At 44.2% G+C, this 25,177-nt stretch overlaps 1 protein-coding gene across 1 annotated transcript in view; it reads left to right on the top strand.

Moving 5' to 3' along the window:
• dock1 (dedicator of cytokinesis 1) overlaps positions 1-23,743 on the top strand; it is a 187,177-nt gene extending 163,434 nt beyond the window's left edge. Inside the window, exons 41-52 of the mRNA XM_008285509.1 lie at positions 915-1,056; positions 1,451-1,532; positions 3,554-3,638; positions 5,177-5,263; positions 6,968-7,144; positions 9,395-9,478; positions 16,577-16,714; positions 18,165-18,307; positions 19,168-19,366; positions 20,739-20,919; positions 21,803-21,954; positions 22,862-23,743. Coding sequence (XP_008283731.1) covers positions 915-1,056; positions 1,451-1,532; positions 3,554-3,638; positions 5,177-5,263; positions 6,968-7,144; positions 9,395-9,478; positions 16,577-16,714; positions 18,165-18,307; positions 19,168-19,366; positions 20,739-20,919; positions 21,803-21,954; positions 22,862-22,957 — 1,566 coding nt within the window. The 3' untranslated portion in view covers positions 22,958-23,743. The remainder of the gene's footprint in view (positions 1-914; positions 1,057-1,450; positions 1,533-3,553; positions 3,639-5,176; positions 5,264-6,967; positions 7,145-9,394; positions 9,479-16,576; positions 16,715-18,164; positions 18,308-19,167; positions 19,367-20,738; positions 20,920-21,802; positions 21,955-22,861) is intronic.
• Positions 23,744-25,177: the final 1,434 nt, after the last annotated feature.

The following is a 25,177-nucleotide window of genomic DNA, read 5'->3' on the forward strand; positions in this document are numbered from 1 at the left end:
ATCACCGGCGGAAAAAAACCCGCTGCAGTGTATTGTCAGGCAGATCCTCCTGTGGTTGGAAGTGATGAGTCTGGAAATCAATGTGCTTTTGTCAACTTATCTGTCAAAGCAAATTTGAAAATGGCCCCGGGCATATATCATGGCTGCCGTTCGTTTAATTAATTGGGGAATTGAGGTGTGTGCTATGCATGCTGTGAGTGGTGCCGTGGTGCAGTGGTGGTCTTTGAGAGGAAGAAACAAATGTAAAAATGCCAAAACTCCTCTCCCTGGGCACAGTCCTGACTTTGAAGCTGTCTTTATAGTCTAATGTCTCGGCTTATGAAGCTGGAAATTCATATCCAGCCGTCTGTCATGACTTGAAGGATCCGGAAGAGATCAAACAGCTAAAATATGAAAAGGGCGTGACGAGTGCCACGATATAAAAAATGTGAAATCAGTAGCCGGGCTGAACCTTTACAGTTTCTCGAAGGCGACTTGATCAGTAGCCAGTCGTGAGCAGCAGCCGTGTGTGAAAGAGAGAAAAACGGTAGTAACAGTTTGCAGTCTGTTGGTTTGCTAAAACAGAAATCTCAACTCAGCGAGTGTTCGCTAATCGCTGAATCTGTGCCAAGAACTTTTTGTCACCTTCATTTCTACGTGTTTAATATGGAGATTATGTTCGTGCACCCAGCCACAGCACATTTACAAATCAGAGCTGCTTCTGATGTCGCTGTTCTGTCCTCGTCCCACATCTGTTCTCGCTGCCATGTTTGAATTATCTCAGCTATTCCGCTCCATATGTGTTCTGTCAGTACCGCTGTACCCGTGAAATAACCACAGTGTGCTTTATGTGCGCGTAATGTGTGCAAATTATGCACCTGTCTTCATGTATATATTCAAGGTCTCTCTCTGTGTTTTTCCTCAATGTCCTTCAGAACAAAATGTTCATCTACCGTGGGAAGGAGTACGAGCGCCGGGAGGATTTCGAAGCGCGTCTCCTCACACAGTTTCCCAACGCGGAGAAGATGAAGACGACCACGCCGCCCAGCGAGGACACCAAGACTTCTTCAGGACAATGTATCCTCACTGGGATTCACTAATTAAACTGTGGGTTTTTGTTGATTTGTCGTCCAGCCGCCGTGTTTAATGCTGCCAAAATAAAAGAATATATTTGTTTTTAGTCTCCACATGGCGGTGATGCATTCGTACAAAGCAGCTGTAAGTCTGGGAGGCATGGTTTCAGTCAGTTTGGGTGTTAATGTCAGTAATAAATCAGATTTTTCCAGCAGCAATACAGCTTAACACTTATCACTGACAGCCTCGATTTCACTGATTGCAAACACTGACGACATGATTCTGTAAAACCATTAAATCATGTTGTAGATTTAAATCATCCCCAGTTGCTAAATAGTTTAAGTGTTTTGGTGTAAGTTCAAGAGTTGTGTCTGTTTCCTTGACGTTTCTGCTGAAGACATCCAGTGTTTCACAGTGAAGCCCATCCTCGACCTGCCCGCCAAGTTTCAGAACAAGCCCGTCTCCGAGCAAATCGTCAGGTAAGCAGGAAGTCACATCTGAGTCCGGCAACGCCCTGTTTGCTGCTGCCAGAGTTTGCGATGACACGTTTGCGCGGAGGATGGCCGCAGTGACGGCGATTAAATCTTGATCTAAATGCGGCTCTGTGTCGGAACAAACACTGGTTGACCTTCTTGTCGTTCTAGCGGTTATTAACTTTCACCAGCCATCTGCCATTAGTCGCCGTGCCAAGTACAACATTGTTTCTCTGACATCATTAATACCTTTGTGTGGAGCATCGGGGCCACAGCAAACAGCGGGGCCCCCTGCTCTCCTGCTCGTACACAATCTGTACGCCAGCCATGCGCCGCGTCACTCAGCTGTGCAAATTCACTTTGATATGCCACCCAACGCATCGGTGGACATAATTAAAAGAAGACATTTACTCGGAAAAAAACCTTTAGGCAAATATACCTGGGCACTGATCTTATCGCCAGCCTGCAGCATTTGGTCACATCCCCCTGCATTGATCCCTTCAGCAGCCTGTTGGCTTGTTTGCTAACTGTGTCTGATTGGAATATGCAACTCTGTTAATGGCCTAGATTAGACAGTCATGTTTGGAGAGTGATGGAGGACTGTTCCACACCAACTGTCCGTCTCTCCGCCGCTGCCAGCTCCGCTTCCTTCTCCAGCTCTCACCGCCCTGTTCCCGGTTGTGTTGCTATCTCTCTATTTTCTCTCATTTATTCTCTCATTCCATTCAGCGGAAAGATCAGTGGTGCATAGCAATGAGACCGAGCTGTTTGAGCCAAAGGGTCACAGCAGCAGGCGTAGCGCGACCTCTGTCCGACCTTGCTTTGCCAGACCGGTGCCACTCCGTCATCTCTTCCCCCCGCCAGCCGATACAAGACTTAATTGGGGTAGCACGGCTGATTTAAAGCCGCTTTATTAATCTGTTTATTAGATCAGCACCTCAGAGGCTCTCTCTCTCTCTTTTTTTTTTTTTTTAATGCCACACTTTTTCTGCTAATTCGGGACGGGGGTTCATCATGTTCATTAAATAGTGCGCAGACGGGAACACCTGATGGTCAGCGTCACATAAAAGGCTCAAGTGCCAGAAACACCTGAGCCCAGTTTTTTGTCTTTGTTGTTTGAATGTCACGAAAGCTTTGTCTGTTCATTGAAAAAAGAAAATAAATTGGGGCGCCGCGATAGCTCACCGGGTTGAGCTGGCGTCCTGTGTGCAGGGTCCCGATGTGGAGGTCATGGGTTCGAATCCCGCTCATGACCCTTTCCCACATGTCTTCTCTCTCACTTCACTATCAAATAAAGGCACAAACTTGAAAATAAAAAAACTGGAGTAGGAAAGGTTGAACATCCCATCTGCACACATGTATCGCTTTAAAAACACATCCGCTGTGACACTGACTGGTGTCATATTTTATTTATAAGTATTTGCTAATAAAGTCACATCGTGCTCTTTGAGCCATATGCTGTGATTTTAGGAATGGGGGGAATGCAATATGGCGTATGAGGATAATAGCTCTGTACTCATTTTCCCAGGAGAGTGTGAATCTGACTCGCTTTCTGTCAGCTAGAGAGACAGATAGGAAGACGGTTAAAGAGAAAAGCGATGCGGCGGCTGTATGTGTGTGTGTGGGAGAGACGGAGTATGTGCCCAGACAGCTGTTCCCGCAGCCACTATGTACCGCCATCATTTTCCTACTGTGAAAAGTCTATTAACCTGATTTGGCAAAGTTCATCCCTGCTAGCCATGCGCCTCCGTCACGTATTCTGCAGCTTAACTCCATGTCTGACATGTCTGGCTAACTTTTGAGGGCAGCCAATAACCCAAAAATGAATTTATTTTCCAAACAGACGAGGCCACACCTTGGTGGGTCGGTCATAGCCAACATGCTAAATGCCGTAGTTCCTCGCAGAGCTCCCCTGAAGGGGGTCCGTCCAGCGTTTGACCTGAAGCAAAGCAATCAACCTTTGAATCAGGCGGTAGATTGCCATAACACTTCTAATTTACTCAGGTACCGATTTTCTCTCTCCACAGCTTCTACACAGTAAATGAAGTCCATAAATTCCAGTATTCCAGGCCAGTGAGGAAAGGAGAGAAGGATCCCGACAACGAGTTTGCGGTAATTTCTACATTTCTTTTAACCGTCACCGAGCCTAAAGGTTTTATGTGTTAATGTTTGGCTTTACACACAAAGTTGTCATGAAGGCGACTGTAGGTTTTTTCAAGGACGCTAAAAAAACTGTAGGTTTTTAGAGAAAGGTAGCAGGAGGTAACTGCAGAACTTTAGTTTGCCACACTTGACTAAATCCCAGCTAAATTTTAATTACCTGCAGTTGTAGCGACAATGCTCCACTGTACCTAGAATAAGTAATTATACATTACATAACATGGCTTTCTTTTCTCTTTGTCATCGACACAGACATATTCAGTTAAATATATAAATTAATTTCCCTGGAACAAGTGACTCAGCTCTGCCTACGGATTTCACACTTGCAAGATAAAGTAATTGGTAGGGTAACTTACAATGGGCAGAATAATGATCTCCGAGCCTGATCAAATAACTTGTCAGTCCTCCGTGACGCCGAGATGCGGCGAATGGGGTAAAAAGGGCTTTACGTTTGTGTCTCTTTTGATCAGGTTTCTCCTTGTTTGTCTGGTAATTTATCGTAGGATGGTTGCTGGATTAACACATCAGGTCTCCGTGCATGCTTGTAGTTGTTGTGACTCTGTATTCACGTAGAAGGAGGATTTTATTTTATTGTTGACACAAGCGGTCCAAACTAAAGCTGACAGTGATCCAAATCTGGTCGCCTAGTGCAACTGTTCATGTCGAGTCCTGGTTTTTAGTACCGCTAATGAATTAGCTTTTGTGCACACTTAATAGACAGGTAGCGGTGACAAGGATGACAAATTAAACCGAGTCACGCTTTTCCTCGGTGCATTTATTGTGGCACCACTTGGGCAGAGCAGGATGATGTATTTAACTCATTTCAGACTCGCTCCTGTTGTCATCCTGATTGGACTCTCTCCGTCCTGACAGAGAGATGATGGATATCCATCGCCAGACGTATTGTGTCTGTCACATCGATTAAACATGTCAATACACACAAATCTTTGTAATTTGCTTTCTCTCCGGAGTGAGTAGCGAGTACACTCCAAAGACAGCAAGACGCCCTTTACTTTAATTGTGCAAATTGGAGTGTCGTTTTTTTTTTTGCCTTCCCGTCTCGTCGAGTTAAATCTCTAAAGTATGTTGTGGGTTTTCTTTCCTGCTTTTTTTTTTTTTTTTTTGTTGGGTGTTTTTTTTTTTTTCCTCCTTTCTTTCTTTTCTTCTGACGAAAAAGGTTTTAAATGTCGAACCTCTCTTGCGAGGGAAGTCATCATCTCCTGTGGTGTGAGTTTTTCTTCTTAAGATTTAGTCATTATTTGAGCTCCGTGATATATTAGAGGAGATTCCATCTTGTTTGGGCTGTCTGTGAGCCGGGCCTTAATGAGCTGCCGTCGAGACAGGAAGGCGGCGGAACCTCCCTCCCACCAGCTCACCTTCTTGCGGGCTTACATCATCCCAATCTCGTTTATGCAACAAAGCTCGTTTCAGTGCAACGCGACGTATTGATCGGCCACGAAAGAGTTCTAATTCTGTCGTTTTGTCTGCAGAACATGTGGATCGAGAGGACCACATACACGACGGCGTACAAACTTCCCGGCATCCTGCGCTGGTTTGAAGTCAAGTCAGTCTCCACGGTGAGTACGAAGGGAGCCTGTGTGCCGAGCGGGGCCTCCTAATCAGATGAGGATCTGCCGGCTTGCTTAAAGGCGATCGATATGATTTGTCCACTTAAGCAGTATAGACAGCGGTGTGGACACAGGCCGGCCACTCCCCGGACTAACGACAGGGCACGTTCTCCCTCACTGCCAGATGGCTCACATTGATTCACCGAGACACTCACTGAAAATAGCTACACAGCACAAATGCAACCAGAGGACAGTTTAAACCTCACTCGCTGTTGATTTTCTATAGAATTACCTGCACAAAACCGCTTGATAAGAGGCTGATCTGACTGTAAACAGATCACTTTCACCGTCGCTCTGGGAACGCACGCTCCATCAAAAATTGCATTAAAATTTCATTACTTTATCTCTGTTGTTTTGACGATTTAAAGCCCCGCGTCCTAATTTTTTCGGGCTGAGATGCCGTCTTTTGGGAGCGTGGCAAAACGAGCACAGCGATATAAGTCGGAGCACGAGAGCAGGTTACAGTATCGCTCAGACACCCGCTGCATCTTTTTAATGTGTCATTAGTTTGTCCCCAAAACAAATGCACTACTTAGTGTGATTAGCCTGGCTTAAGTATTCCACAATCAATTAGTCTTTATTTGTCGCTTTGATTAGTCACTTTCATGTCTGTGCTGGTGAAAAGCCTTCACGAAAGGGGGCACTTCTCCCACCCGTCTCCTCTCGGAGGTTATCTTAAGCCGGCGTGTTTACTCCAGTCTGCATTCACAGTCGCCAAATAGCACCGCATGATGCCCAGGCGCCAGGCAGCCCGCGCATTTACCTCCACCACAATGGTCCTTCTGCTCGCTACATCCTCAGCGCAGCCATTTCAGACTTAATGCCCCTCAGCCCCACAACTCCCGAGTCCGTGCAGTTGGAGTGCTACTCTCCACGGCCACACTAATTCAGAGCAGACACCTCTTCCTTCAGGCTGAGTTGGAACATACTGTCAGGAGCAGCTTGCCCTCCAGATGAGCCGGGGAGAGGCCAGGTCCCCGAGGTCAGACTCTCTATTTAAAGCCTAATGACTGGGCTGAGATTCACCAGGCCTAATCCCTCCATCTGACAATTCTTTTTATCAAGCTGGCCTGAGACCTTCCAGCGCAGATTGGAGATTTGTCTCCCTGGCACAACATCTTCACTATTTTATTTGGGCCGGGGCCTAAATCTGACATTTGCTCAACAATCCAATCATGTTTCTTCTAAACTGTTACAACAAGAAGGTGATTTTTTTTTTTTTTTTTATCCATCCGAGTAATGAGACTGTCCCCACGTGGACTTCTGCGGTTTGAGTTGCTTGAATTAACGACAGCCTTTCCCCGTCTTTTATTCATCCTTTCTAAGAATTGCCAATCATATTTTTGTTGACATGGGGATTGAAATTCCCCCGCACCAACACACCATCCATCTTCATTTGACAGTTGCAGGTTCATGTATGAGCACAGTGGAAAAAAAATGATTCATTGCTTCTCTCTGCTGCATGATTTATGTGTGTAGTTAAGGGTCCCCGTGCCCATCCTCTAATAACCTTTCCCTAGTTGGTGAACACAAAATGTTTACACGTGATCGCTGGGATCACGGTGACAGTTATGATGTATGTGTATATTCACCGAAACGGGCCAATAATTGCTGAGAACACACGTTGACGTCTTACCTCACCGCGCTGCACAGGAGGAGATCAGTCCGCTGGAGAATGCCATGGAAACCATGCAGCTGACCAATGAGAAGATCAGCAGCATGGTGCAGAGGCATCTCAACGATCCCAACCTCCCCATCAATCCGCTCTCCATGCTGCTGAATGGCATCGTGGACCCGGCCGTCATGGGAGGTTTTACCAACTACGAGAAGGTAATCAACATGGAAATAGTTCTGTGTGTGTTTTTGCTCCTTACGTTCTGGTTCACTTGTTTATTTAAAGTGTTGCTTTGACAGAAACTTTCACAGTAGATCGTTAAACATGAAGCTAGAACCAGAAGACCGTTAGCTTAGCATAAAGTCTCTCCCAAACTAACAGAATCCACCTGTACAACTCTTCGTGCACTTCTCATAACTTCCTTTAGTCTTGCCATCACAATGACTGATTTTTATGTGCATTTAAGGGGCTGCATTCCAACAACAACATTCAAAATGTCTTCTCCAGTTTCTCCAAAGTTTTCACACTTCCTTGAGTTGATTTTTGACTTTTTCATAGTTGCTGTGCTTTGGAAACACGGCGAGCATGTGACTCAGATAACTGATTCTGAGCTTCTTTTGCTTTCTTTGCCGCTGGACTGCTGGAAAAATTGTAAACACCAGCTAGCATGAAAGAATAAATACAACTTTCCAGATTAAAAACAGTTCCTGAAAACTTCTCTCCCTTTTTCTTTTTCTTTTTATATATTCTTTAGCAATTGGCAAAGAACCTCGCTACATTCCACATCACATGTATTTTTTTTCCTTAAAGTAAACGCTATAGCTGCCCATACACAGTATGTAACGTTCGATACCGTTCGCATGCAACTGGGACGCACTGCTTCTTCATATTATTACCTTGAACTTCTGTTCTGAATGTCTGTTCACGCTCAGCAGCTCCAGCTCGTTCATGCTGCTGTATCTGTGCGTACTACATTTGACACACTACGTGTTAGGACACACTAAATCTTTCTCTGGTATCCTATATAATAAAAGCTGTATGGATACTGGAACGCGCCCTGATTTAATTTCTTCTACTCTATAAATTACAGCCGTGTAGCCCAACGTAACCTATAGTGATGCTACATGGCCTCGTTTTTTCCAAATCAGTTAAAGGAAACAAGGTTTATTTTGAATTTTCTTTTTCCAAAGTTAGCGTCAAATAGGGCGGATGTGGCTCAGGTGGTAGAGCGGGTTGTCCTCCAAGGTTGGTGGTTCAATCCTCGGCCCGCCCCTCCACAGTCGACGTGTCCTTGGGCAAGACGCTGAACCAGAAGTTGCTCCCAATGGCAGGCAGCATCTTGCATGGCAGCTCTGTCGCCATTGGTGTATGAATGGGTGTGTGAGAAATACATTGTAAAGCGCTTTGGGTAAAAGCGCTATATAAGTGCAGACCATTTACCAAATTCACCCGACAGTTATATAGACACACGGCTACAGTTAGGCTGATATCCAATCAGCTGAGGCTTCAGGCATTTACTGAAACTGCACTTTTACTCCTTAAGTTGTTGTGAAGTTTAAACAGATGATACAGGATGTGTTGCTTTAGAGGTGCTGATAGGCAGATATTGTTGCACTTGGGCCGAGCTCGGTCAGCTGTTTCTCCATTCTTTATGCTAAGCTAAGCTAACCACCAGCTTTCTATCCAGCATGCAAACACCAGAGCAGCATCTATCTTCTCATCTAGCTGTTAAAAAGAAACTAAATAAGCATTTTTCCATAACTTTTAATTTTTTGTAATTTTGCACAAATTATGTGTCGAAATAAAATCCCAGCTAATTCAAATGGTCTTCTATCTAGTCATATTCTGATGCATGTTTCAGATCCTGCAGTCTCTCATGTCTTTAGCCTTCATCGTTTCATCACTTCTTGTGTCACTATTCACTCGTATTGTATCGTAGGTATCGTAGGTCATTGCAAATCGGATTTACTTTGACTACAGCCTTCTTTTTTTCTCTTAAAAATCTCAACACATTTCTCTTTATATCCATTTTTTGTCATCACAGTGCGCATGTCAACCAAACACCACAGTGACTCCATGTGTAGGGGAGACTTTTTTCTTTACCTTGTGCCTGATGATTGAAAAGCTGATCGCCTGTTGGTCTCCCAGCATGCATCCCTACCTGGAATAGATTTATACTGGTCTTGTGAAACTGTGCCGTATGAGTCAGAGAAGGAGCGACGGGAATTCTTTGCCCTCGGGTCACTCCTTTATCTCAGTGAAAGAGTGCAGGTAGTGGAGGAGAGGCGGATGTCTTGACTACATTTCTCTCATCCTAACAGATCGCTCCAGTGCTTCCCTATTGTCTCGCCAGTTTTTTGTTTTTTTTTTTCTCCCCCATTTTTCTTTTCTCTGCATCACAAACTTCTCCACATTCTAGATGTGTTCATACATCCTCCAATGTCTCTTTCCTGTCTTCCCCTCAGGCCTTCTTCAATGACAAGTACATGCTGGAGCACCCAGAGGACCTGGACAAGATAGAGAAGCTCAAGGATCTCATCGCCTGGCAGGTGAGACCGGCGGTGGTCATCTACATTAATGTGATGTGGCTCGCGGTGATGCATCATAATACGTGTTGTCTGTTCTGCCAAAGATGTCAGGGTTGAAGAGAAAAGGACCATGACCAGCTTGTCACGACCTGTTTGCTTTAAAAGACCGCATATTGTGTCCTATTTTATGGTATTCCGTGGCACATGCAAAGAGCAGAGGAAGACATGGCCTCCGGGCAGCTAACGGATGCTGAGGATGGATGAGGTGGTGGGAGGAGCATAAGAGGCATGAAGATGTGCATTCATGCCACATGGCCTTTTAGTATAATTGATGATTCATTTGCATGCATTCGTTCTGGGCTATTCACTTAGCCTCTTCTGCTGGAAATGCGGTGGCCTTGTATGCAAGTCACTGTGGTTTAAATTATTACCATTAGGAGTTTATTAATGAAATCAGAAAATTAGGAAGCCTGCATCATCAGGTAGGACACCTGCAAGACGCTGTGCAGCACTGAAAGGTCCTTCATATGTATCAGCGGTGAGATGAAAAGCTGAAGGATACTTGTTCTGTTCTATATATTACAGCATTTATGTCTAAAACCTTCTAAAGAGCTTCTGCTGCAAAGAAAAAAAAATCACTCTGAAAGGTTACAGCTGAAAATATAATGTAATTTGAAGAACTTGTAAGTGTGCTGCCGTGAGTGTCCAATGGCGGCGACTACAGCGAGTGTGTTCTAGAGTTCAGGGGAGATAATGGTGAGGGAGGCTGCTGAGGCAAACATTGTAAAGTTGTGAGGATGCTCCAGCGCAGGGGGACTCCAGACATCGGTGGTTTTGCGAGCGTCGCCCCCTCCAGAGCCCAGTGGAGGTGCACACGGCATGCAGCTGCACTCGTTTCCTGAACGCAACGCCTTCTATTTTACAGCTTACTGTGAAACTTGACTCATCTGTGGTTCATCTTTGATTAACAAACTCCTCGTTGACTTTATTCTAACAAAATCCCATTTCCCAAAACTCGACTTTTGAGTTTTGTTGTGCTTCTTTTGTAACTTTTACATTTTTTAGCTCTGAACTACGGGTCACTTTAATACTCAGGAATCCACGGTTCCCTGCCTCACGGTTCACCCGGGAACCGAGCACGAATACGAGAAAGTTTCTCCGTCTGCCTGCTACCGCTAGCTGCAAGGATAGAAATGTTAATTGAATTTTCAATAGTTGCTTCTCTCCCAGTTGTTGTAAAATAGGTCGGCTTTGTGCGCCGCATCTCGGGCGGAACTCCGCCAAATCTGAAAAGTTAGACTCTTTTGTGTTTGTAAAACCTTTTGTCTTTATAAGATCCACACAAACTGTGAGTCTCGTATTGCCTCCACGCTTTTGACACCGAAGCCTTTTAGCTTGATGCCATTTGTGATGCTACATACATACAGTAGTCTTTTTTTTAATAATGACTATTTTCCATATTTGTGCAGTTTTCTATATCCGTTTTTGAAGACATTCACATTACGCGGGGGCGTGTAGGAAGTCGCTGACTGAAGTAGGAGTTGACAAAGCAGGTGAAGGTAACCTAAAAATAAACACGTCGCCGCTTCATCACTCCAGGAAAGTTGTGAATATCACACATACATTATACGTGACAGGGTTGAAGTGCGCGAGTAGAGTTTACCTTTAACACCCATAAGTTATTTTTATACCCGTCAGTGAACAGCGATGTCAGTGTGACTGCTTCTGTATCATGACTTTGTGTTTGTTTCCAACGTGCCGCTCAGATGTCGAAGAGCCGAAACCGTTTCAGCACCAATTTGAGATATCGTTTGGCCCAAAAATAGTGTTAGAAATTACACAGCAGTTTGAAATGATACTCCACCCACTACACATTACTAATTAGCGGGCTCTCTGCAGTCCTGCCAGCATGAGGTAAATGAATAGCTTTATCTCAGCGACTGTCGAGCTGAAAACGTCCTTTGTGTGTTTAAATTAACGGTAGCACGTATCTATCATCTCCGTGCCTAAAAAGAAACCATTGAAGTTGTTTTGGTGTGATCACAACACAAACATGTCACAGCCAAAAAATAAAAAAAAAATCGTCTGTGTGCCGAGCCCACGCCAAACACATTCACAACAAACTTTTAAAGAGATGACTAAGGCAGATTTGAAATGGTATCAGCTGTCTTCTTGCCAGAGCCAGCATGCTTGTTTATCTCGCGTCTTGAATCTGTCTAAATGGGACAAATGAAGGCGAGACTGCTCCAGTGAACAAACTAAACGAGGAGAAATGAGCCAGTGTGCGCCGTTATTCTGAAATACCCATTGTCCTCGTCTGGTAATTAGAGAGGAAATGAGTAACTGGAAATCAGGAAATTAGCTATTGTAAAAAGGTCCCTGGCAAATAAAAATAAAAAAAAAAAGTAGGTGTTTTCAGTGATGTTTGTGTTTATAATTAGTAAACGGTCTGGACAGATGCCTAAATTAGTACCCAAAGCTCCTCACCGCTGCACCATCCAGTCTATTAACGGCAGCTAAGTGATCAATAAATTGGATCACACACCTTAAGGGGGCTTTTTTTTTTTTTTTTTTACCAGGGCATCAGCAGCCTAATCACTGACATAAAAACAGAATCTCTCTGTTTCCTTAATGGCACCTTCTGAAAAAAAAAAACAGCAGCCTTGTACTTGTGCTTTCGGTCCCTTCATCTCATACGGTGGAGTCTGTCTGCTTATTAGTCTGGCTGACTCACCAGTGGTTGTGTACATCTCCGAGACCTCTGTGACCTCCATGAAAGGTCTTAATATGTCATCGTAGCCTTAATACCAGGCATCACAAAGCCAGTTTTGGCTCTTCCAGCACCCCGGGGTGTGGCTCAGAAGTCTGCTCATTGTGAATCAGAGAGGGACGGAGTGGCAGGGTTCACTTAAGAACAGTGGGCTCCGAGAGGCGCCGCTGATATTAAACCACAGCGCCATTTCTTTTATATTTTGTCATCTGATAATGCTGGCACTTGCCTGATTATAAATGGGGCCGGGGCTTCATTTGTATTCACTGTGGTCCACTAAGACAAAAAAAAAAAGTGCAGCGAGAGAGATGAATGTTCAAAAGTTTGCAAGGAATCATGACGGGAGAATTTACATCAGGAAACATCCACCTTGAATTTTTGTGTTCTGGACAAATAAAAGTGACGAATGATGATCCAGATGTTTAAATCTATTTATTTAAAGGTGCATTCAGTTTTGTTTTGTTCACCGGGATGCACAAAGATTCCTGGAAAACTACCTGTGAGTTACCAGCGAATTATCTGGTGTTCATTTCTCACCTTGCTGGACCCTGACATCAGCATCTGGTCCTTACTGCTGCTACTATATATCTAATTTTTGCATGCTGTTTGCTGGCTAGGTGGTACATAAGTGGCTGCTTTGCAACAAATCAAATCATTGGCTGCTGGTTGAATCAATGGCACACAAGCTGGTCCCAGAAAAACAATTTCCCTACTTGCACACAGGAAAAACATGCTACTGAGTTCCCGTTTCTGATCAATACAAGTCTAATGCTTCGTCATGTTTAGATCCACCAACTGCAGGAACCAAACAGACTTTTTAGCCGTGCGTGTTCGACTCTGTTGAACAGCCACTCGTGTCCTTTGGATCATTGTGCTGGGAAGGTAACGCTTCCTGCTCTCCACTTGTGTGACCTTGTTTGGTAGCGTTTTTTGTATGAAACCCGGCTGGTCACATACTTCGAGGTTTCGTCCGTGAAAATAATCCTCTGGTGTAACTCTGCACTGTTGGCTTCCTACAAGAATCTAAAAAGTCTCCGTGCAAAAACTACTCAGAATCAGAATCAGCTTTAATGGCCAAGTACGTACACAACATACAAGGAATTTGGTTTCGGCTGTTGGTGTCGCCCTGGGAATTTGCACGAATAATAGAAATAGGAAAATTTAAAAATAAAATAAAGTAAAATAACTAAAGAAAGAAAAGAATAAAATACAATAAATATTAATAAAAAATAAAAACAAGATAATAAGACAAATATATACAAGAATTTACACATCTAGTAGAAAAAGGTATATGTACATTAGTGCAAAATTGGAAGTGCAAATAGCAGTTGTGGCTTGAAGTGGCTCAGCTGTTCAGTAGGGTTATGGCAGTGGGATAAAAACTGTTTTACTCAGTTGTAATGTTGGTGTAATGTAGCCGTGAGTGTTCGAACTAGAAGCTGATTCTGAAGAAAAACAATGATGAATGAAAGCGTAGCCTGCAGGTTGACATGTTTAGTCCTTAGGTTACTTGTGTATGAAACCCAAAAAGTCTTAACCTAGTGAAAAAAAAGCAAAAAGCAAACAAAAAAGATTTTCAGCAACATGTTGGTATGAACTGCAAGGTGGATCAGTGGTTAGCATCGTTGCCTCACAGCTAGAAAATCGCCGGTTCGCGGCCGTTCGCGGACACTCTGTGTGGAGTCTCCATGTTCTCTCCGTGCAGTGTGGGTTCTCTCCAGGTTCTCCGGCTTCCTCCCACAGTCCAGAAACATGCTGAGGTTAATTGGTGATTGTAAATTGTCCGTAGGTGTGAATGTGAGTGTGCTTGGTTGTCTGTCTCTAAGTGTAGCCCTGTGATAGACTGGTTACCTGTCCAGGTGAACCTGCCTTCACCCTGAGGATTAAGCGGCGTATAGATGATGGATGGATGTTGGTATGATGTCGTGATCTTGATTCCTTTTACCAAAACTTTCTCGCTATCCCAGCCGATGTTTCAGCATCTCTGACGCTCTAACTTTTTTCCTTTCCTCCCATTAAAAAGCCCAAACTGTGGCTGTTTCAAAGTGCAGGCTCATTTCTGCAGGAAGTGTTAGTTACTTTTTTGTAAGCTAATGTTTAGTGTAGACTCTGGGTTTTGTAAATGCAGCAGCGGGTCTCCAGCGTCTCATTATGTGGCATTCACCTCAGCCGCACAAGAGGTAATATCTCTCACTGATATCCCATATCATAAAACCGATGTCTCTCTTAGGATGCTTGAGAGGAATAAAAGCTTCTTTAAAAAGTTGTTACGTGTAATTAGACTAGCGAACACCTCCGCGTGTGTGTGTGTGTGTGTGTGTCTGTGTTGACAACCTTGAGCCTCGGTGTCTTTCACAATGAGCTTATCGCCATGCAGCCACCAAGCAGAATTCTGTTGCCATGCCGCCACTCAGTCGCACTCAATCATCCTAAGGTCTATAAAAAGATGTGGGTATCCTGGGAGACGTGAATCTTGCCTCAGCTTTCGCTCTCTCTCGCTGTGTTTTTTTTTTTTTTCCTCATTGCTTTTTTGTTCACAACATTTCGTCCTTCCAGCTCCTCCACACCCTCCCTCTTTTCTCTCACTCCTCAACCCCTTTCTCCCTCCTCCGCCTCCTCTCTGCCTCTCTTTCCTTCTCCTCACCTTTACTTCCTCAGCCTCTCCTCTCTACTCTCCTCCAAGAGGTCCCAGCAGTGATGATGAAGGTGCTCAATATCAGGGGAAATCCTTGCAGGGTGTCTGCAGCCTCCTCTCATTTATCTTTCTGTGCTGAAGCTTTGGTTTTTGTGGAGCACAGCACAGTAACTAACATTTAGTGAGTGATATATCCTCAATTACAGCTGCTGTGATACTTTCTTTTTTTTCCCCCCAAAGCTGATCTCTTCACCGTGATGTTTAACATACTAGCGCAGTGTCTGACGTACCTACGAACCTGAAGCTGGCAGATTTTTCATCACACATGCATGTTTCTGCATTAAAATGCAGTTTTCCTGCCCGTTAATAAGCCCACCTTATGTCGTGTGTAAATAAAACATGCACCATTTGAGATTCTTACAAAAGGTTGCATCACAAAACTGAGTTGGTGTTGTGTGCCAGCTGAGTGAAGTCAGTTCCTGCCGTAGCGCTGCTGTGGAGGGCCGGTTTGCCCTGAGAGGAAAGGAAGAAAGACGAGCAGGCTTTAGGAAATCTCAGGTTAGCGCACACACATAGTCTCCTCTATAACTGGCCCACCTGCCAGATACTTCACACACGTCTTTGTACTCGGAGCAGATTCTTTGTTCCACTTGCTCAGGTGAATTTGTTAGCCACTTTAAAAAAGAGGCACAAGACGTGTTCTGCAGTCGTCTGAGCGGGATCATATGTAAACGTTGAATTAAATCCCCTTTTAACGCCGTCTATTTTTCGTTTTTTTACTTATTCATGAGAGCACGAGCTGCTTTTCCTTTCACCTTTAACGATATTTCTCACTTGTAGCAGCGAGGCGGTCGGGGAACGTTTCTCGCAGTTGCTATGGAAAAGCAGAGGTCTGCTATTACTGCAGCTGACTGTAACGTCTTTGCTTGTTTCCAGCGCCTTATTGTGCAATTCTTCACTGCCTTAACACAGCCAAAGATGGCATGTAGTACAGAAACACCTCTTCAAAAAAAAAAAAACTTAACCTGTGATTTCAACTAGCAGAGAGAGGCAAAAAAAATATCAGTCAAACGCTGGCTCCCCCCCCCTCCAGGGATGACGCTTCCTTCTCTTGCCAGATTTAGTCAGCAGAGCTCACTGACACTGACTGTGGTGCTGGGGTTTCCTAATTACTAGTTTTTTCGCAGCCTCTTCCTTTCCTCTGCTCCCTCCCTCTCTCTCTCTCTCTCTCTCCTTCTACCTGAGCTGCCTCTGTTATGTGTTTAGATTTTGTTATTCATCAGCTTCCTACAGTGTGAGAGGCAGCAGTGTGCTGGTGCATTGCGTCGTTATTTGCGTCAGAGATGGAGAAGAAAACATCCATCACAGGGAGCACATGCCTGTACGTGTAGCCGGGCGAAGCTTTCTCGCTGCCATGTTTAATATACATGTGGTATGATGTGTTGCTGTTTGCTGGTGGGAGGAGGGAGTGTCATGGCAACAGCTTCCACCTGGATAAGGTTGCAGTCGCATTTCCGCTCCGTGCACGCGCTCACACCCTCGCCGCACGTGCTGCATAAGGGGGTCGAGGGTCAAGCGCGTTAAATTAAATATATATGACAGAGCAGTAATGTATTCCTGCGGGGAACGGAGAATCGACACGTCGCTAACCCCTCGTCTCTCCGGGGTCCACGAGACGAAGGTGTCTCACGTGGCTGTTTTTGTTTCCGCCCAGATCCCGCATCTGGCCGAGGGCGTTCGCATCCACGGGGAGAAGGTCACGGAGGCGCTGAGGCCTTTCCATGATCGCATGGAGGCCTGCTTCAAGCAGCTGCGGGAGAAGGTGGAGAAACAGTACGGGGCGAAGACCCTGGTAAGAGCTTTTCCTTGTATTTGGACGTTTTTGGTTTTTTTTTTAGATGAGAAGTGCTTTGTATCTGAGTGTACTAATTTTAACATGCACTAATGGAATCCAGAGCTGTTTCTTTCATCTTATTGCTGTTTGGCAGAAGAACTCCAGGAGATGGATCTTCTAGTTCTTCTCAGATGTTTCATAACACGCTAACACGTTGTTGTTAAATCTCTTAGACATCCATTATGTAGGAATATGGTCTCCCTGTTCCCTCGTTAACGCTGCTTTATGCGGCACAGTTTTCTGCTGAGTTTTCAAACAGAAAAAAAAAATTCTGTATTATTGTACTATAATCTGAAAATGTTCTGTCTTTAGCGTTTTGTGTGGTTTGCGAGGTTTGAAATAGTAGACACGAGATGGCATCAGTTGAACTTTAGAGATTTTAAGGCAGGAAAATTCTTCCATATCTGGGTACGTACATGCAGTGTGTTTAGTTTTAATCCTACTTTTCTCATCAGACTCCAGATTCACTGCAATTGCATTCAATTGAAATCAAAATAGACACAGAAATGACTATGGGGCATAGATGTCACACTAACATGGCAGGTATTGCAGCTCTAAATGAGAACTGTTCCTCCTGTTTGGATCAATCTTCATGTGTCATTTAAAATCTGGTGTCTGAACCCGACGTTAAAGCAAGTTAACAGCACCTAACTGGATTTGATAACATTTCTAAGGCCTGATTGTTAAACTACAGTCCCAACTTGCGACAAGTTTACGACTTTGAGCTTCCTCTGCACTGAGAGCATGTGTGTCCCACTTGTGCTTTTCTTTTAGCTGAAGTCAGCTGCTGCTTCTGGGAACTACCTCCCATCTCTCTCCTCCTTTACAGGTTTAATTGTTGCTTGGTCAAGCCTTTTCCCTCAGTTTTGCCCGAGGTAAAGGGAGAGGACGGTGACCTTTCAAACGAGGGAAAAGCCGTCGCTTTCCGGGGTGTGATAATAAGGTTATCCTATCAGATGTGTGATGGCCCCTTTCTCTGCATGAAGAGTCTCTCTAAATGCAGAATTGTTGGAGCTGCTCTGACTGGATTTTTCTTCCAGCAGGTTCAAATTAATCGCACCCCAAGACTTTTTCTTCTTTTCCTGTAAATTTATGTTCAATTATGTTGATGCAGCTCCGTACAGTATTTCAGCTTTGGATGAAACTGCACTCGACCTTCACACTTTTGGCGTCCCCGTCACCGCCTGCTATCTATTCTGAGCCCGTTTAATAGCAGCTGGGAGACTATTTTCTGGGTATAAAAGTCTGGACCCTTCAACCTGCTGCCTGGATGCATAATCACTACAAGCTGGTTCAGCCAGTGCATTATAAGTACTTTAACCAACGATAAAGATGCGCAGATCATTTCCGAACAGTCCGTAGCTCTGAAGCTAAAATTCTTTGCCGCCGTTTTTCTTTTCCTCTGCAGCCGGCGGCAGACGAACGGCGAGGGCCTCGTCCTCACTCCATGGTGCGCTCCTTCACCATGCCCTCCTCCCAGAGGCCGCTGTCAGTCGCTTCAGTCACCTCCATCTCCTCTGACAACTCTCCCTCCAGGCCCGGCTCAGATGGGTAACACCGATTCACAGTTCTTCGGGGCACAAAAACACCATATATCCTGTCTGGCGTTGGGTCACTTTAGCAGTTAAAATATTGTTTTGGGGTGACTGTCCTGTAAGAATCCTGTTTTTGTTGATAAACCAGTCTGAGACCTCATGAGGCGGTCCAGAGGTTCCAGTTTGGTTTAAGAGGATTTTTGGGGGATGTGCTGGTGCAATATTTAAAAACTTTACTTTTGCATTTTGGTTTTGTTGATGAAGACTGTGCACTAATCATATTATCTAAACCTCATGCAACCTCAGCGACACTTTTCATCTTTATTTTGCATGTAGCATCATTTTTTTGCAGTGGCATGTGCCTTTGGGAAAATCCTGAAACTTCAACATCAGTTCACATAAAACCTCAATAACACGCCGTGCACACATCAGAAGCTACACTTAAGGACGTAAATGTCTCCATTAACCCTTTAAAAACCAACTTGTTGCTGCTTATTCAGAAAAAAACTACAAAAATGAATTATTTTCCATACAAGTAATGGATGTTTTGAGTATGACAGTCTGGGATATGTCAGCGGTTACCAACAACACTGGTTCTGATGCATTTTTGCTTTTTTAGAAAACTCACAGTCAGGACTTTAAACGTCCTTGTCAAAAAATTCCTTTAAAAGTATTGCATGATAATAATATTATTTTTCAGTTCAGTCAGTTACATTTTCAGCCAACAGCAGCACCAAATATTCCTTTATTTTCAGGATTTTAAACTAGTTTAAAGATTTTCCCTTTTGGTAAAGGTCAACACTGGTTAAATAGCTTATTGATGGATGTTTTTACGCTTCGGTCTGTTTGGACCACTGACATATTATCTCGTTTCAGGTTCGCCCTGGAGCCTCTCCTGCCAAAGAAGCTGCACACCAAGTCTCAGGACAAGCTGGACCGGGACGAACCTGAGAGGGAACGCAAAGACAAGAAGAAGGAGAAGAGGAACAGCAAGCACCAGGAGATCTTCGACAAAGAGCTGAAGGCGACGGAGATCCCTCTGCAGCCGGCCGAAGCCGTCATACTCTCGGAGACGGTACACTTTTACTTCTGCTTCCTTCGTTTCTATTCTTTTCTTTGTGCCGCTGTAACTGCAGCGGTTGTTTTTTTTTTCTGCTCGTGTTTCTTTGCTCTCGCTAACCGATCTCATTCCCTTGTAATCTTATTATGCACTCATCTCCTACCAAATTGTAATTAAATTCGCTCCGAATGTTCTTAATAGAATAAGAGAAATTTCTGTATCTTGTGATCTTCTAACGCAACCATAACACCGACTTCTCCGCTTGCCGACAGAATACAAACATTACCGTGCCGTAGATCAAATGGAGACCCCTGCTGGGTTCTGTAGAGCTTCTCTGCTGTTAGATTTGTTTGTCTTGTCTGAGTAACTACAACCAGAAATATCTCCAGTCAGATCTTCAGTCCTATTTTTTTTGCTGTCTTTAAATGTTTGACTCAGTTTTAATTCTCTTCATCATCACCTACCTTCTTCTTCTTCTTACTACAATGTGTGACTCACATTCCTCATCTGCTCACCTCAGTCCTCCACATATCTTTATCTCCTTCCCTCTCTCTGTTGTGCTTATGTCCCTCTTTACCACTGTTGTGTCCATTACAGCAGACGGGTATCATTGTGTTCTGCATGCCCAGTGGGAATGCTTGCTGGCTAACAGCGTTAAGATAAGGACAGGAATGGAATCCAAAGGAGGCCCCTGGCAGCGCTGGAGCCGTCTGGCTCTGGATGGGAGCCTCACGCCTCAAGGGTCAAGGCTGGAGCACCCGGGGGTCCCCAAACAGTTGTAGGATATAATAGTCGCATTTGACATTCTAATCTGGAGCACAGAAATCGAGAAATTGGTTTTTTTCGCCCTTAATATAAATTTCAATTTTCACATGCCGGAGAAAAATAACATCCCTGAATGAAGTGTGTTGTTGTTTTCTGTGTGTCCCTCGTGACTGACTGAGTTTGGCCAATTACAAAGTTGTTTGTTAATGTAGCCTACAGTGTGGAAAAGCCCCCAGGACATATCTTTTCATATTCAAATTCCAGCCATAATAAAAAATGGAGAAAACACGGTCTCGCATGCAAACAATTATTTGTAACCACAAATAACATACTGCAACCCGACGAGCACATTTATCCAAATGGCTTCTCCTTTAGGAATACAAATAGTCGACTTAATATGTGTGCGGATGCACGCGCGGCGCTCCCCGAGGAGATGTGAAACTAATTTTCTCCTTTAAATGATCTTTTATTGATCTGCTGTTGTATTTCGGCAGACTCTGAACTCATTTGCCACACAGTAAATTCTGCTTTTTTTCTTTTTTAACTTGTGTAATTTGAGTTGTTTTAGCTCAGTTATGATTCAATCTCTCTATGTTTTTTTCCTCCGTGCGTGATCCCACAGATCAGCCCTCTGCGGCCTCAGAGACCAAGGAGTCAAGTTCTCAACCAGATGGGTGGAGATCGTCGTCTCTCCGTGTCTCCCGGACCTCCTTCTTCTTCTTCCTGCAACGCCTCCTCCTCACCAGGACCTCCACCCATCACACCGAGGAGCAAACTCTCCTTTAGCCTACACACTGTTTCCAGTAAGAGCAGTCTGGCTTCTGTCTCGGCATCATTCAGCTTCATGTCTGAGTGACACTGTTTTGGTTTTTTTGGGCTGCTTGATGGCAAGAAACTGTGGACACAACAATCATAACATCGCCTTTTATGTTGATATAGCAAATTTATCAGCAAATACTTGTGTATGTATGCATCCAGAAGTCACAGAGCATCATTCATTTAGAGTTGTGTTTCAGGCCACATAGCAGGTCCAGCATCTCCTCTCCTTTAGCTGCACTCTGGTGGAACTATCAGCCTCTTTAACTCTTAAATGTTCACCAGCTACTTTCTATCTGTGCCTATCTGCTATTTACTTCTTTGAGCATAGCATAAACTGCACTTTAAGACCTTTTTTATTGCTGAAAACAGCTGCCCGTTGCAGCCTGCGATGACATTATGAGAGCAGGGAGATTGAACCAAAACAGAAAAGTTGCAGACCGGAGCTAAAACTTGCTGTAAAGCTCCATGAAGTCGAGGGGATCTGCAGATTTAGCCGACAATTCTCTGTAGGTCTGTCACGACAAGAGATCCCTTTCAAATTGTCATTTGACACTTTTTTTTTGTGTGTAAAATGTCAGTTACAGCCACTTTAAGATCCATCTGCTGGCATTTCAGAGCTTCTCCGGAGCTAAAGGAGACATTATACAATAAAGCAGTGCTTATCTTGACAAGTCAGATCTGTTCCTCTTCAGCCTATGCAGCAGTCTACTTCTTTTGTTGTTCTTTTTATTTCACTTTAAGCTAAGAATTAGTCTCAGTTATAGATAATTCAGCTGTGCTCTATTTTGGGTCCCGGCCCTTGTGTTTGAGAAATGCCAGCCATGAGTTTGATGATGAATGCGAGCTGATGAACGCCCTCTCTCACAGGTCTGGAGCTGAACGGGATGGGCTGCTCTGACAAGGGTGAGACCCCTCCTCCGCTGCCAGTGAAAGGCAGCACAGCTGATTACGGCAACCTGCTAGATAATCAAGACTTGACGAGTCCCTCGACACCTTCACCGCCCCCGCCACATCAAAGAGTAGGTGTTTTAATTAGGGCTGAGAGGAGCTCCTTAATGATGCATGGCACTTGTAATGAAACAAGCGACCGCTACACTGCTTGACATTTGGGTCAAACCTCCTCCGCTATCCCCAACTCTTTGTACATCCTGTGCTAATGCGCTCGCCTTCATGCCTGCGTGCACGCATGTTTCACACTCGTCCATTTTTGCAATGTGTGTCACCGGAGAGCGTAGGCATCAGTCAGTTAGCAGCAAGGGCCTATACCTGCCCGTCCACCCTGCTGTTATTTATACTCGTCCCCGCAGTCGGCCCGGTGCTCAGACGTGATTGATTGGATGATTACTTTACCTCTCACATCCATCAGAAGCTCTCCCGCTGTTAATCGGCGGCTCGTCTCTCCTCGCTCGCCGACTTCTACTCGAGCCGTCCTCTCGCCTCGCCACTCCGTTAACTAATCTTATTTATCCACTGTCACGGCCCATAGACGGGCAGTAAAACAGAGCGCGGGCGCGCGGCGTGGCGGCAGACTGACAGTAATGTAGTGAGAGCAGATGTTCTGCGACTGAGCGACAGCCATTCTTCATTTACAGTCTTTGACGGAAGCCGAGGTAAGGTCACCGCTGAATTCAGGTGTTTGGTGAAGGACGCACAGGTGGAGGGAAAAGCTGAGTAGGAATTGTGCTCACCTTCTGTTTATCTCCAGGAACCATCTCAGATATTGGTGTATGATATTAGTGATTACTAACATGATACCAGCCCACGTATAAGGAAACTTTCATACAACAATTTATGTGTCATCATAGAAGGTAAGGGGTTTTTTTTTTAATCTGTGAATCCACCTCTCAGTTGATTTGGGCTTGATTTGAGATTTCAACCCTGTGTTTCTGAAAATAAAGCAAGTTTTCACCTTCTCTCTGTTTGCAGGGCGTTCCTCCTCCTCTGCCCAGCAAGACCCCTCCTCCGCCTCCTCCCAAGACCACCAGGAAACAGGCCTCCATCGATTCAGGAATTGTACAGTAAACAAAGACGCTTGACAGTAGGACCAAACGACACACTGACAACACAACAAAAACAACATCAACAGTTTACCCCAGAAAAGTGCTTGTGTTTTTTTTTTTTTTTTTACCCACACATTCCTCGCTCCCTGTCCCGGCTTGACAAGATGAATACCTCACCGCAGCCCGCCCCCCTCTTATCTGTTTTTTTTTTTATTCTTTTGCTTTCCGTTTGACGATGATGCAGTCTGCAACAGGGAGCACGTTGCACAGATGAATAGTCACTGAATTTCTGCGAGCGACGCCAACTTCAGATTTTTATCCTGACATGAGATCAGACAGATAAGCTTGGACCAACGGCTTTCCAATACTGACCCCCTCTCAAGCATATGAGAGCAAACAGCTCATTAAAGTATAACGCCCGTCTCTTTTATTCCCACTATGTACAGAGGTTTGTATATATGATTTTATTTTATTTCAGGTTTTTTTTTTTCTTTTGTATGTGATTTGATCATGACTCTTTTTGTATTAACGTTTCACTAGGTTAAGTGGCATTTATATGAAACAAAAAAAAAAAAGGGCTTGTAGGTTTTGAATTGACAGGGACTTGTGAGAACCTATCATGGATTTTATTGGTATAAATTTTGGAGTGCACATACGACTAACTCCCATCGCATTATCGTTGTTCAGACCTTGTCCTAGATTGCTGTAACCTTGAGTTTCATTATAATATTGACTGTTCCCAATTCACTACTGACATGACTTCTGAATAAACTTTCAAATGTATGTATTTTTAAAAAAAGAAAAAAAATGTGATGCCTCCCTCATTATTTCTGTCTGCAGCGAGAGATGCTGAAAATAGATGCGAGCGTTCAAAAAAAATCCAAAACAAACCTGCAATCTGTACGTGTTTCCTCACTTCAACCCAACGCTAAGTAATGAAGCTTTCTGCTCGGCTTGATTGACAGCCGTCACGGCGGCCTCGTCGTTATCAACAAGCGGGAGCGGTGTGTTATCCGCACGTGTTGTTCCACTTATATATATACACGCAAGTGCACTCTCATTTCCATAATGTGTCCGCTAACCAACTGAGCATTTCAAGACTGAACGTGACCCATATTTGATGAGCAAACAAACCAACAGATGCCGGCTTTGTCCCGCTTCTCCCGCCTGGAATCCTGATTCTCCACAAACTGCTCCACAAATTTCTCCATTTAAAAACTTTTTTTCTTTCAGCAAGCTAAATATTTTTTATGATGTTTTTAATTTTGGCTGACAACTTCCTGTCAGCTTTCTGCGCTTGATAGATTTAATGTATTTTGAGTCCAAATGAGCGATCAGCGTCTGAACCATTAAGTCGGTGTATAATTATCTGTTGCGCAGCAGCTTTAAATTAAATTGTGCTTTAATTAGGTTAGTAATACGTTGCATTACTCTCCGTGTGGGTGGAATAACTTAACTAATGTAAAGTTTTGTGACGGCAATCACTCTGGCTCAGGGAGCTATTGAGGCAAACGGTTTATTAGGAAATAGTCTTTAATCATAATCTTCATTAGGTGCTGCTGCAGAATTAATCGACTAACTGGAAGAAAGTCTCCTAACTTTTGCTCTTCTTCATTCCGTGTTGTTTCGTATCAGCATATATTTTAAAAATCTATGTCTGGTTTATTTTTTTTCTTCTTCCAGCTGTCATCTGTGCTCCGGCGGCTCAAAGCTGCTGTAAAGTAGCGCCGTTGTACCTTCATTTGCTGAGCCGTCCTTTGCACATTTGGCAAGTGCACACACAGGCCCTGTTGCCTGTACCATAAAACCAGCTTGTGGGACCTTTTTTGAAGTGTTTGCCCCAGGTGGCTCATAATCCTCTGCTCTCCTATTCTGCTGACACTTTGTGAGTGGGTGTCTGCCTGAGGAGAAATGCTCCAACTGTAGCATCTGTTGTTTGAAGGTGTTTTTATCTGGAGAAAGTCGGGGTTTATGAAGCTCTCTCGTCCTAATTAGGAACACTGAATGACATCTTTTGCCTCGGAGTTTGATTTGGGAACGGCAGCCATGAGAGACCACTTGTACTCCTGTTGCTCATGGGTGGTTTTAACATATTTTTGTCAGCCTCTAAAATGTCTCGTTAATATGTTGGTAATTCACCCGCTGCCAGAGTTCAGAGTCTCGTGCTGCTTCCTAATGGCTTAGCAATAAACAAAGTAAATAATTGCTCTTGTGTATGTAATCCTCTGCAGAGGCAAAGTCC

Source organism: Stegastes partitus, unplaced genomic scaffold (assembly GCF_000690725.1).
Source record: "Stegastes partitus isolate 25-593 unplaced genomic scaffold, Stegastes_partitus-1.0.2 Scaffold405, whole genome shotgun sequence".
Classification (NCBI taxonomy): Eukaryota; Metazoa; Chordata; class Actinopteri; family Pomacentridae; genus Stegastes; species Stegastes partitus.